This window comes from Erythranthe guttata, chromosome 13 (assembly GCF_056151865.1).
Source record: "Erythranthe guttata isolate IM_541 chromosome 13, IM_541, whole genome shotgun sequence".
In the NCBI taxonomy this organism is placed as follows: Eukaryota; Viridiplantae; Streptophyta; class Magnoliopsida; order Lamiales; family Phrymaceae; genus Erythranthe; species Erythranthe guttata.
Genome location: NC_142545.1, coordinates 19,524,037 through 19,537,645, shown reverse-complemented (window position 1 = coordinate 19,537,645; position 13,609 = coordinate 19,524,037). Strand labels below are relative to the sequence as shown.

Genomic DNA, 13,609 nt, shown 5'->3' with positions numbered 1-13,609 from the left:
TCAGAATATATTTCTAATTTTATGATTAAGATCAATGAATCAAATAGATAGGAGGAACCTACACAAGTAAAAGGCAGGTTTTATCAGGGACTCCAAGTCTCCAACAGGCTGAGTTCCACAAGGAGAGCGTAAGGACTGTTCAAAAATCTTTCTTTCTGTCTGGCACGAAGGTTGGCACTGTTAAACTATATAAATACATTCTAGTAATTATTTTCATGAAAAGCATTCGGTAATTAAATGGGATCCTCATCGAAGAAACATGAACAAGCTAAACTTTTTTTCTAAGAGAACATACAGTAAGAAAGAACTCTTACCATAAAACTCTCCCTTGTTGCGAATCATAACCTGTTAAAACATGCAACAGAGATAAAGAAGTCATCTACAACTGATAGTAGCAGCCTATAAATCTAAATCAACCATCATTTTCCGTAAATTCCACAGCAAAAACACAAGCATCTATTTATCCACGACTACATTCAGTTGGTATTTGGAAACAATTACTAGAATGTTAAATTTTATAGATCAAAGTGCTGCACAACTACACCGTACATACTGGGGCATACAAAAATATAATCGAAATAACATGCCACTCATGTACTAACAAAGGCCCTACTCCACGATTTACAGCCCTCTATATACAATCAACCGATGCCAACAAAATACATCAATAAAACCAGCCAAAATATACAAACGAAGTAGCAACAGATGTTAGGAAGAGAAGCCTGGACCCCTGACCTTCATCAAGCCAAAAACACCCCATAAGGGCTAACAATTCCATTCCTAGATTTACCATATGGATACTTGTTCCATGTCAAAAAGTCCATATTAATATTGGACGCTGTATCTTTTTACTTCCCTTTCCTTGTCCCTCGTATCACTGTCAATTCTATATTTAAATATGTGAGTGTACTTCGTATGGACGGCCATCCAACTTACTTAAATCCTTGTTCATGTTTCTCCACTTGTCCCTCAAATCACCGTCAGTCCTATGTTTAAATACGTCACTGTACTTGGTATGCATGGCCTTCCAATGTCCTTCTCCAATCTCCCTTACTGCAGCCATCAAAGTATGTTCTTCCAGAGGAGTCCAGCGCAAGCGTTTTCTCCTCTTTCCATTTTCATTTCCAGGTCTGTTTAGAGCAGCAATTATTTCCGCCATCGGGCTAGGTAACCTTGCAGCTTGGTCTTCTTCTGGTTCATCAATCGATTCACTCCACTCATATGTACGAGCAGATTTGTTCCGTTCCATCAAACTTGGTCTACGCACATTACCCACGTTAATACCAGTACTCACTTGAACATCTCCATCACCATCCACATCAACTCGGTTCGATTCGACATGATTCTCTTTTACAGGATCCTGATTCTTGTTTTTTTCTCCAGCTGCCATGTTTCTTGCACTAGTACCAGCCATGGCTTCAGCATTCCTTTTTAGAGTATCCTGATGCATGTTTTTATCTCCAGCTGCCATGTTTCTTGCACTCGTACTGGCCATGGCTTCAGCAGCAATTCTCAATGCATCGGGAAGGGGATCCTTCACAACCGCTCGAAGATCCAATGAACTCCGATCAAGGGCTTTCCGGACATTACGAACTTCTTCGCTCATTGGCGATTTGCTTCTCCTCTCACATGACAGCTCCATTGCATTTACATCATCAGGACCAGGATCGACAAGTTTGGCTTTTCCCCTATAACGTCTCACACTAAGAGGCCTTGGCCTCAGCTTCATTCTTATATTATTTTTCTTTTCATAGCCGACATTACCTACATCTTCAAGATGATGAGAAGGTGCTTCTTTTACAGTATCCACATCCACATCACTGCTCCCTACACCTAGAATTTCCATTAGATGTTCATCATCCTGCAGTTTCGCCGCCGCAAACTCAAGAAAGGGAGGGCCCATTCTATCCCACTCTACCCTCAGAAAAACGCTAACTGCACCAAGAGCGTTAAGACCCTCGCCCTTCTTCACAACGCTCTCAAAAAGACTTTCATCCCATACGGCAGCCTCAATATATTCTTTCCACAGCGAAAGCTCTTCCGAACACAAAGCCCCATTCCCTAGCATCTTCTGCATACTCCCTATCCTCTTCCTCCAAAGCCTCCTTGCATTATCGTAAAATCTGAATATGTTACTATTTGTCCCCTTTATCGTGCACTCCACCGCCACAGCACAATAGGCGTGTTTCATCTCATCCGAGACTTTCACGTTACCTTGTCTGAACTCTATCTCTTCCAGTTGCTCCAACAGTACAAGTGTGCTTTCAGAAATTGAAAAACACGCCACTTGATATTCCAATGTTTTCAGCAAAATCAGCTTTTTCAGCCTCGTGTTTGTGTTCGACAGAGGCAGAGCGCCAATCAAAGAAGTCAACGTCCGCTCCTCCAGCGGTTGTCTGAGATAGAACTCCAGAATCCAGTTCGCACTGTCTTCGTCGATGTCCATTCGAGAAACGTTGTACAAAACCCTAATTCGTAGAAGAAAATAGGGTTTTTATATGAAAATATATGTTGTGGTTCTTACTTCATAGAACCTAATTCGCAGAACAAAAGAGGTATTTTCGTGATTCGTAGAACCCTAATTCTTCGCAGATGAAAAGAGGGATTTTGGATGGAAAATTGATGTCGTGGTTCATCGTGAAATTAAAGATGAATTCAAATGTGTGGTCCAGATTTCATCATCTACTGGGCTAGAAACTAAAAGCATAAATCGGCCCAACAGACAAAACGGGTCAAGCCCATAAACAACTAGATTAATTATATTCAGAACCATAATACAATTGCTGGGCCGATTACATGTAATGTCTTAATTAACCCTAACCTTACCGCCAACAAAAACATTAGCGCGTGCTTGGTTGGCAATTTTGGGGGTAGGCGAAAAGAAATCGAAAAGGCCTCATAACTGTCTAACTGTAGATAATTACTACCCACGCGTTTCTACGCGCTTGTATTAAACCGTCCAATCAGAGAGCTCCCAAATCGATGATATTTTTCCCATTACCGCTATTTAGTATTTACAGTGAAAAGTACGCGTGGAGTTCGTATATCTACATTCCTGACTATTTAAACCTGGCAGACATTCCTATTTCTTCTACGGAGATTAAAGAAATATCTTATGAGGTAAATCGGATATTGCGAAATGACGGTACTACCCTTTCCGTCCAGTGATCTTTCATTCAGTTAACAACAGTGCTCCTCTCTGTATAAACAGCGACTTTCAATTATTGAAAATATAAAATGCGAGTTTAGTCTACACTTGATATTATTGGAGAGAAGCAACTCTGAAGAGGCGCAACTATATCAACGTCGCGAAAAGCCAGCGTGAAATTACAGATGTACGTGGAACCACTATATATACTGAGAGAGAGAGAGAGAGAGAGAGAGAGAGAGAGAGAGAGAGAGAGAGAGAGAGAGAGAGACTTTCTGGTACGATCTATCAGTCTTTAGCTTTACAACATAGAGTTCACGGGATGATCACCAGTTCACACTATCGAAGGTATATTTCTTTTATCTAAAAACTTCAGATCAACCTGTAAAATTCCGGTTAGTCGGATCAACATCTGTGTCGACTCTTTGCTTAGTAAATTTATAGTGGTTGAATGGATTGTGATCTCTTTTTCCACAATTACTTCATAACTGTGCACTTAAAATGAAGATTTCAATACTTTTTGTTGTGAAAATGGAGCTTACTTGTTTTTTAGGTATAGATGCCTGTGTTTGTTCGGATGTTTAAGACTGGGTATTTTTATCCTACAAAATTTGTGTGGCGTGATCTGGATAAATGAATTCTGCCAATTGTCAATTGTGCTTAAAGAGCATGATTCTTAAGTTCCTACTCATGCCTTAATTACGCCCAAAACTGTTTTATGTTGTTTAATGTTTGATAAACATGATCGCAAAGTTGAATTATTGTGCAACCCATCTTAAAAAATACCTATCAATAGAAAATCAAGTTTAAGGAATCTACCCTGTCGAAGTCAAGTTGCCAATTATTCTCCAAACTCCTCCGTAGTCGGTAAAAAATGGCGAGTATACATACATCTTGTAGGTGCAGATTCAGGGCTTATGCCGCGATTTAGTTGTTTCATTATGATTCATAAGAAAAGGGAAGTTGGGGCATGCTTGAAATATCGTCTGGTCTCCTCTCTTTATTTTGTTGTAATTTTGTAATCTAGGAAATTCTCTCCCCTTGTTATATCTGTTATCGGAGCTAAAAATCTATTTATAATTCATGGTTTCCTGAACACGGTATGCGTTTTTGCAGGTCTCTTCTATCTTGAAAAAGTTCGATGATGAAATGAGTAAAAGCTTATTTCTTAATTTGGAGCCTGATTGAGAACTAAAATTTCCTCCGTCGGTTTAGTTGACATATTGTGGTGAGGTTTGTTTTTCATCGGTGTTTCTTGGTCACGGATCTGCCCAAAAAGAGAACGGACATGGAACAGAAAATGGGAAAGTTCGTAATGGGGCAGCAAAACAACTCTAAGCAAATTAGTTACAACTCTGTGGATAACACTAATCAAGGCATGTGCTCTGTAAACCGTCCAATCAGAGAGCTCCCAAATCGATGATATTTTTCCCATTACCGCTATTTACAGTGAAAAGTGCGCGTGGAGTTCGTATATCTACATTCCTGACTATTTAAACCTGGCAGACATTCCTATTTCTTCTACGGAGATTAAAGAAATATCTTATGAGGTAAATCGGATATTGCGAAATGACGGTACTACCCTTTCCGTCCAGTGATCTTTCATTCAGTTAACAACAGTGCTCCTCTCTGTATAAACAGCGACTTTCAATTATTGAAAATATAAAATGCGAGTTTAGTCTACACTTGATATTATTGGAGAGAAGCAACTCTGAAGAGGCGCAACTATATCAACGTCGCGAAAAGCCAGCGTGAAATTACAGATGTACGTGGAACCACTATATATACAGAGAGAGAGAGAAGACTAGAGCGAGAAAGAGAGAGACTTTCTGGTACGATCTATCAGACTTTAGCTTTACAACACAGAGTTCACGGGAAGATCACCAGTTCAAACTATCGAAGGTATATTTCTTTTATCTGAAAACTTCAGATCAACCCTGTAAAATTCCGATTGCTTTTCCGGTTAGTCGGATCAACATCTGTGTCGACTCTTTGCTTACGAAATTTATGGTGGTTGAATGGATTATGATCTCTTTTTCCGCAATTACTTCCTATCTGTGCACTTAAAATGAAGATTTCATTACTTTTTGTTGTGAAAATGGAGCTTACTTGTTTTTTAGGTCTGGGTAGTTTGTTCGGATGTTTAAAACTGGGTAGTTTTATCCTGCAAAATTTGTGTGGCGTGATCTGGATAAATGAATTCTGCCAATTGTCAATTGTGCTTAATTAAAGAGTATGATTCTTAAGTTCCAGCTCAGGCCTTAATTACGCCCAAAACTGTTTTCTGTTGTTTAATGTTTGATAAACATGATCGCAAAGTTGAATTATTGTCCAACCCATCTTCAAAAATACCTATCAATAGAAAATCAAGTTTAAGGAATCTACCCTGTCGAAGTCAAGTTACCAATTGTTCTCCGAACTCCTCCTTAGTCGGTAAAAAATGGCGAGTATACATACACCTTGTAGGTGCAGATTCAGGGCTTATGCCGCGATTTAGTTGTTTCATTGTGATTCATGAGAAAAGGGATGTTGGGGCTTGCTTGAAATATCATCTGGTCTCCTCTCTTTATTTTGTTGTAATTTTGTAATCTAGGAAATTCTCTCCCCTTGTTATTTCTGTTATCGGAGCTAAAAGTCTATTTATAATTCATGGTTTTCTGAACACGGTATGCGTTTTTGCAGGTCTCTTCTAGCTTGAAGAAGCTCAATGAAGAAATGAGTAAAATCTTATTTCTTAATTTGGAGCCTGATTGAGAACCAAAATTTCCTCCGTTGGTTTAGTTGACAGATTGTGGTGAGGTTTTTCATCGGTGTTTCTTTGTCACGGATCTGCCCAAAAAGAGAACGGACATGGAACAAAAAATGGGAAAGTTCGTAATGGGGCAGCAAAACAACTCTGAGCAAATTAGTTACAACTCTGTAGATAACAGTAATCAAGGCATGGGCTCTGTAACTCAGAGATTTATTCAGGATCCCTCTAATTCTATGAGTATAAATTCAAGACCATCTGATCATAATATGACAGTTGGCGCAAGACCAGTTCTGAACTACTCCATTCAGACTGGCGAGGAATTTGCTCTTGAATTCATGTGGGAAAGGGTGAATCCCAGGCAGCAGTATATTCCAAATTCTCCTGTTGAGGCTAATAGTGACACTACATCTGTGAATCTGCATGGTGTGCTTGGAGCATCTCATACTGGTTCTGAAAGATATCCTGATGCTTACTCGTTTCCGTCCGTTGAAAAGGGTAAAGTCCAAGATCCTGTGAGTAATGTTTCTCTAAGAGATGAAAAGCCTATAGACAAGTCCCTTCCATCAGCGACTAGAACTTCATCAAAAATTTCAAGTATTCACAGGTTTCAGAGTCATTCTTCTATGGGTTCTTTTGGTGGCTCGTTGAAAATGTTGAAGTTACTCTGCAGTTTTGGCGGCAAGGTCTTGCCTCGTCCAAGTGATCAGAAGCTTAGATATGCTGGAGGTGAGACACGCATTCTCCGCATTAGCCAGGATATTTCATGGGAGGAGCTTAAGCAGAAGGCAATGACGATGTATAGTGAACCTCATTCTATTAAATATCAGCTTCCTGGCGAGGATCTTGATGCATTGGTTACCGTATCCTCTGATGAAGACTTACAAAATATGATGGAGGAATGCAATTTACTTGATGTTGGTGAATCGCAGAAGCTCAGGTTGTTTCTCATTCCAAACAACGACTTGGAAGATTCCCAGCTTGGTCTGGAGAACGTAGAAGGTGATTCTGAAGTTCAATACGTTGTTGCTGTAAACAGTATGGATTTTGGTTCAAGAAGAAACTCGGTAGTTGTGAAAAGCCATTTTGGGAACAATTTGGATGAGTTACTCAGCCTAAGAGTTGAAAGTGAGACGGGTCGTATTCCCGTCGCGGTTGCTGCAGGTGGTACTTTAAATGCCAGAGTAGTCTCACCTTCACCAAATCAATCTTCTCAGACGGCGCTGCCTAGTCCATCGCATGCTTTTGAGGCCAGTTCACTTGGTTACCAGGTCCAAGCTATCAATCACCAACAGCATGGATGGCATTCATCACATGCTTTCCACCAAATGGACACCCTCCGTAATGCATATCAAAAAACCATAGTTTCACCATCTGATAGGATTCAATATGGTTATGGTTCTCTTCAATCAAACAATGCACAAATTGCAGAAAAAATGGTCCCAGATCCTATCCTTGGGCAGCCTTATGGGAGCTTGAACGCTGAGGTAGCAAAAGTATCAGGGTTGGAGACAAAACTTGACCAGGTTGAATCTGATAAAGATCATTCTACAGGGACAGATGTTCCTCGGACGGACACACAGACGAACATGGAAAACTCAATCAAGGAAATCAGCGACCCTACTATAGTGCAGTCTCTTGATGATGGCAAGACACACTCTTTACAGATTTATGATACTTCATCATTAACTACGGTTGCACCATCAGAGGAAGCATTTACTGTTACTAGTTCTGCAACGCACAAGGAAACTTCGGTCATACCAAAAATTAGTGAAAAGAATCATGAAGATGCAAGGGATTGCGTGCCTCCAATTGTTGTTCAGGATCAGATGATGAATAAGTTTGATATCGACAATCATTCTCATACATCTGGTGCGTCTGTTCATGGAGACTCCCTGGTATATGCTCAAGACATCAGCTACGAACCAGATATTCTTCCTCACCGAATGTTCCAATCAGAAAGAATACTCAGGGAACAGTCAGGGCTTAATCGTTTGTTCAAATCAGATGATTCTATTGGTCCACAGCTCCTAATGGCTCATTCTAAATCAGATGTATCACAAAAGATTGCGAAAACATCGGATAAGTTGACTGGTTGGAATGTGACGGACGATTTGGATCGTGCGTCTACTGAAGGGAACGTAAAAGAACCTCAGAACTTTGCTGATGATGAAAGTGACTTCAGTGCAATGACTTCCAGAAAAAAATCAGTCAAATCTCAAGGCTGAGCTTAATGTTGGGTCAAATTTTCCTTTGACAAAGCAAGGAACTTCTGAATTTTCCCGATATGAATCAGCTCATGCATCAACAGAGACTCGTCAGAAAGAATTGCATGAAAAAACCAAGGAATATGAACTACATGTTACGAGTAAGGAATACATTCCTTCTTCAGCTGCTTCCGAAAGTAAGCACCATTTAGTCGCTGGCACTCCAGAACATGGGGACATACTCATTGACATCAATGACCGTTATCCTCATGATCTTTTATCTGATATTTTTTCTAAGGCCATCACAGAAGAGAGCTCTGCTGGTTTTACACAACTGCATGGCGACGCAGGCTTGAGTGTGAACATGACTAATCGTGAACCTAAACATTGGTCATTCTTTCAGAATTTGGCAAAAGATGATCACAGAAAAGATGTTTCCCCTATGGATCAGGATCATCTTGCTTTCTCATCTTCACAAGCAAAAATTAGAGAATGTGCATCCATGGATTATGGTTATCTACCTTTTGAGACTGGTGCAACTTCAGCAGATGTTGTGGATTCTACTAGTAGTTTTGGTGCTAAAAGTCCAAGGCAATCGTCTGGCCCTGGACCTGACATCATGAACTTGCCTTCGGATTATGATATTTCTCAGACTACTGGTGCCCAAAGTCTGCAATTAGATCGTCCAATGACCTCAAGGACAGTTGGATCTGATTATGAGGTATTATTTGATTATAACTTATTATGAGTGATTTGATATACTTCGATTGCATCAGCTAATGATATTTTCTTTACACTTCAAGGATGGAAAGAAAGCAACTCAGCAGACATGCTTCCCTCTTGTTGATTTATTTGATCCCAGTATCCTTCAGGTAAGCATCTTTATAACACAATACATTGTCATGTGGTCCAGAATTGCCATGTGTATTGATCAGTTCCATAATACCATCTTTGTATGTGATGAGACATTTTAACTTCATTCACTGTAGCTGATGTTATTCCCCAACTATGACTATGCATGGATAACATGAAATAGTCTGCAGAAAGTCTTATCGGCTGATCATATTATACTCTTTGATCCACTGGGTGGTAGTAACTGCTTCTTTGTTCTTTTACAGATTATAAAGAACAGAGATCTTGAAAGTTGAGGGAATTGGGTTCTGGAACATATGGGACTTTTTATCATGGTAAATGGAGAGGAAGTGATTTGCTATCAAGAGAATAAAGAAGAGCTGTTTCGTAGGCCGCTCATCTGAGCAAGCAGGAGAGACTGGTAACTTATTCAAATCAAATGCACTAATTGATATTTTTTTTTTCAAAATTTTCCAGATGAATCATATTTGGGTACGAAGAAAATGCAACCCTGCAAGAATTTTTGCCAAAATAGTTAAATATAGGTGATTATTATTTACCAACCCTTTTTAACCAACAAAAAGATTACCAAAAGGCTACATGATGTTAGGATTCTGAAGTTTAGATGAAAGTTTCAGTTTATGCATCCATCACCATCTTCTTCATGACTTGACTTGTGATAGAAACCTTTATGATATTCTGTCGTCAGTTGATTTCGTAAATGTAGATGCAAACTTTTTTCCGTTATAATTTGTCGACCATGTTCTTCATGGCTTGATTTGTGACAGAAACCTTATGATATTCTGTAGTCGGCTGATTTCTGGCATGAAGCTGAAATTCTGTCAAAGCTTCACCATCCAAATGTGGTGGCTTTTTACGGTGTAGTGCTAAGATGGGCCAGGAGGGACACTTGCTACTATCACAGAGTACATGGTCAATGGGTCCCTTAGACATGTTTTAATTTCCAAGGACATGTACAAGTTGGTACTATATTTAGAATTCATGCCTCCGTCTCTCGTATAGCCACCCCTTTTAACATTTGCAATTTGTTCAAGCATCTTGATCGTCGCAAGCGGCTCATCGTTGCTATGGATGCAACTTTCGGAATGGAATATTTGCATTCGAGGAATATTGTGCACTTCGATTTAAAATGTGACAACCTGCTTGTTAACTTGAAGGATCCCTCCCGACCCATATTCAAGGTGACTCATTTGATCTCACTTAATTTATAGATCCCATTAATTAATCCGAAACCAAAATATGAAAGAGATTATAGTTGTGCTTTTTTGAAGTATTGATATCTTTACTTGTATATCTATCTATATCTATACTACTTATAAAAGGAGGAATCACATGGTGGTTTCTTCCATTTTTTTATGAGACAAAAATATCAATACATTCATCAATTAAATAAGGTCATTTGAGTAATTTTAATTTGAAGTAACTACTGAATTATAGCTTACACAAATCAGAAAAGAGATTAAATAAGGTCATTTGAGTAATTTTAATTTGAAGTAACTACTGAATTATAGCTTACACAAATCAGAAAAGAGATTGTTCCATGTAAATCGGAAACTAACAGATTTGGACTTTACATATAACCTGGAAAAAGAAAAAAATAGAATAAAAAAAGAAATTCAAAGGTCTTAATTGTCCACATTAAAGAAAAATACAGAAGGCCAAGGTTTCAGTTTCGTATTTAATTCATATTAATTGTCCACATTAAAGAAAAATACAGAAGGCCAAGGTTTCAGTTTCGTATTTAATTCATATTTGATTTTTAGGGCATTTAGACGGTGTATTTCATGTTTCTATAGTGTGTTTCTCTCTCTTGCCACTTTTGCTAACAATCTACATGAATCCTGGTATAATTTTATTTGATGCTGTCAAAATCGATTATTTGATGCGATTCAGATTATTCATTGCCAGGGTGTTGAGTTCAATTTCTCGTTCTGGTTCGAACATAAGGTAAATTGATTATAGCACTCATTTCTTAACTTCTTCATGGTTATTTATGTGTTTATCACAAAACAATTGTTGCCCATTCACTAAAATTGATAGTTCTGTACAAGTCTATTCTTTAATTGATAATTCTGCAAAATGTTTTTCGAACCAAAATGTTAAAATTTTATAGATCAAAGTGCTGCACAACTACACCGCACATACTGGGGCATACAAAAATATAATCAAAATAACATGCCACTTATGTGCTAACAAGGGCCCTACTCCACGATTTACAGCCCTCTATATACAATCAACCGATGCCAACACAATACATCAATAAAACCAGCCAAAATATACAAACGAAGTAGCAACAGATGTTAGGAAGAGAAGTCTGGACCCCTGACCTTCATCAAGCCAAAACACCCCATAAGGGCTAACAATTACATTCCTAGATTTACCATATGGATACTTGTTCCGTGTCAAAAAGTCCACATTAATATTGGACGCTGTATCTTTTTACTTCCCTTCATGTTTCTCCACTTGTACCTCATATCACTGTCAGTTCTATATTTAAATATGTGAGGGTACTTCGTTTGGATGGCCATCCAACTTACTTAAATCCTTGTTCATGTTTCTCCACTTGTCCCTCAAATCACCGTCAGTTCTATGTTTAAATACGTCACTGTACTTGGTATGCATGGCCCTCCAATGTCCTTCTCCAATCTCCCTTACTGCAGCCATCAAAGTATGTTCTTCCAGAGGAGTCCAGCACAAGCGTTTTCTCCTCTTTCCATTTTCATTTCCAGGTCTGTTTAGAGCAGCAATTATTTCCGTCATCGGGCTAGGTAACCTTGCAGCTTGGTCTTCTTCTGGTTCATCAATCGATTCACTCCACTCATATGTACGAGCAGATTTGTTCCGTTCCATCAAACTTGGTCTATGCATATTACCCGCGTTAATACCAGTACTCGCTCGAACATCTCCATCACCATCCACATCAACTCGGTTCGATTCGACATGATTCTCTTTTACAGGATCCTGATTCTTGTTTTTTTCTCCAGCAGCCATGTTTCTTGCAGTAGTACCAGCCATGGCTTCAGCATTCCTTTTTAGAGTATCCTGATGCATGTTTTTATCTCCAGCTGCCATGTTTCTTGCACTCGTACCGGCCATGGCTTCAGCAGCAATTCTCAATGCATCGGGAAGGGGATCCTTCACAACCGCTCGAAGATCCAATGAACTCCGATCAAGGGCTTCCCGGACATTACGAACTTCTTCGCTCATTGGCGATTTGCTTCTCCTCTCACATGACAGCTCCATTGCATTTACATCATCAGGACCAGGATCAACAAGTTTGGCTTTTCCCCTATAACGTCTCACACTAAGAGGCCTTGGCCTCAGCTTCATTCTTATATTATTTTTCTTTTCATAGCCGACATTACCTACATCTTCAAGATGATGAGAAGGTGCTTCTTTTACAGTATCCACATCCACATCACTGCTCCCTACACCTAGAATTTCCATTAGATGTTCATCATCCTGCAGTTTCGCCGCCGCAAACTCAAGAAAGGGAGGGCCCATTCTATCCCACTCTACCCTCAGAAAAACGCTAACTGCACCAAGAGCGTTAAGACCCTCGCCCTTCTTCACAACGCTCTCAAAAAGACTTTCATCCCATACGGCAGCCTCAATATATTCTTTCCACAGCGAAAGCTCTTCCGAACACAAAGCCCCATTCCCTAGCATCTTCTGCATACTCCCTATCCTCTTCCTCCAAAGCCTCCTTGCATTATCGTAAAATCTGAATATGTTACTATTTGTCCCCTTTATCGTGCACTCCACCGCCACAGCACAATAGGCGTGTTTCATCTCATCCGAGACTTTCACGTTACCTTGTCTGAACTCTATCTCTTCCAGTTGCTCCAACAGTACAAGTGTGCTTTCAGAAATTGAAAAACACGCCGCTTGATATTCCAATGTTTTCAGCAAAATCAGCTTTTTCAGCCTCATGTTTGTGTTCGACAGAGGCAGAGCGCCAATCAAAGAAGTCAACGTCCGCTCCTCCAGCGGTTGTCTGAGATAGAACTCCAGAATCCAGTTCGCACTGTCTTCGTCGATGTCCATTCGAGAAACGTTGTACAAAACCCTAATTCGTAGAAGAAAATAGGGTTTTTATATGAAAATATATGTTGTGGTTCTTACTTCATAGAACCTAATTCGCAGAACAAAAGAGGTATTTTCGTGATTCGTAGAACCCTAATTCTTCGCAGATGAAAAGAGGGATTTTGGATGGAAAATTGATGTCGTGGTTCATCGTGAAATTAAAGATGAATTCAAATGTGTGGTCCAGATTTCATCATCTACTGGGCTAGAAACTAAAAGCATAAATCGGCCCAACAGACAAAACGGGTCAAGGCATGGGCAGCAAAACAACTCTGAGCAAATTAGTTACAGCTCTGTGGATAACATTAATCAAGGCATGGGCTCTGTAAATCAGAGATTTATTCAGGATCTCTCCAATTCTATGAGTATAAATTAAAGACTATGTGTTCTTAATATGACAGTTGGCGCAAGACCAGTTCTGAACTACTCCATTCAGACTGACGAGGAATTTGCTCTTGAATTCATGTGGGAAAGGGTGAATCCCCGACAGCAGTACATTCGAAATTCTCCTGTTGATGCTAAAAGTGACACTACATCTGTGAATCT

At 39.5% G+C, this 13,609-nt stretch overlaps 2 protein-coding genes and 1 pseudogene across 3 annotated transcripts; 1 reads left to right on the top strand and 2 right to left on the bottom strand.

The window, feature by feature from the left end:
* Positions 1-497: 497 nt before the first annotated feature.
* LOC105950897 (uncharacterized) lies at positions 498-2,675 on the bottom strand. The gene has a single exon (XM_088812580.1). The coding sequence runs from the start codon at positions 2,444-2,446 to the stop codon at positions 893-895; it is 1,554 nt and encodes a 517-aa protein (XP_088668706.1). The 5' UTR covers positions 2,447-2,675; the 3' UTR covers positions 498-892.
* A 1,873-nt stretch (positions 2,676-4,548) lies between these two features.
* LOC148766129 (RAF-like serine/threonine-protein kinase 24) lies at positions 4,549-9,906 on the top strand (annotated as a pseudogene). The gene is made up of 4 exons (XR_016029389.1): positions 4,549-5,050; positions 5,831-8,825; positions 8,908-9,057; positions 9,766-9,906. The product of XR_016029389.1 is annotated as an RAF-like serine/threonine-protein kinase 24 (transcript).
* A 1,213-nt stretch (positions 9,907-11,119) lies between these two features.
* On the bottom strand, positions 11,120-13,227 carry LOC148766128 (uncharacterized). Its single transcript, XM_088812581.1, has one exon. It carries the CDS (start codon positions 13,022-13,024, stop codon positions 11,471-11,473), a length of 1,554 nt encoding a protein of 517 aa, XP_088668707.1. The 5' UTR covers positions 13,025-13,227; the 3' UTR covers positions 11,120-11,470.
* Positions 13,228-13,609: the final 382 nt, after the last annotated feature.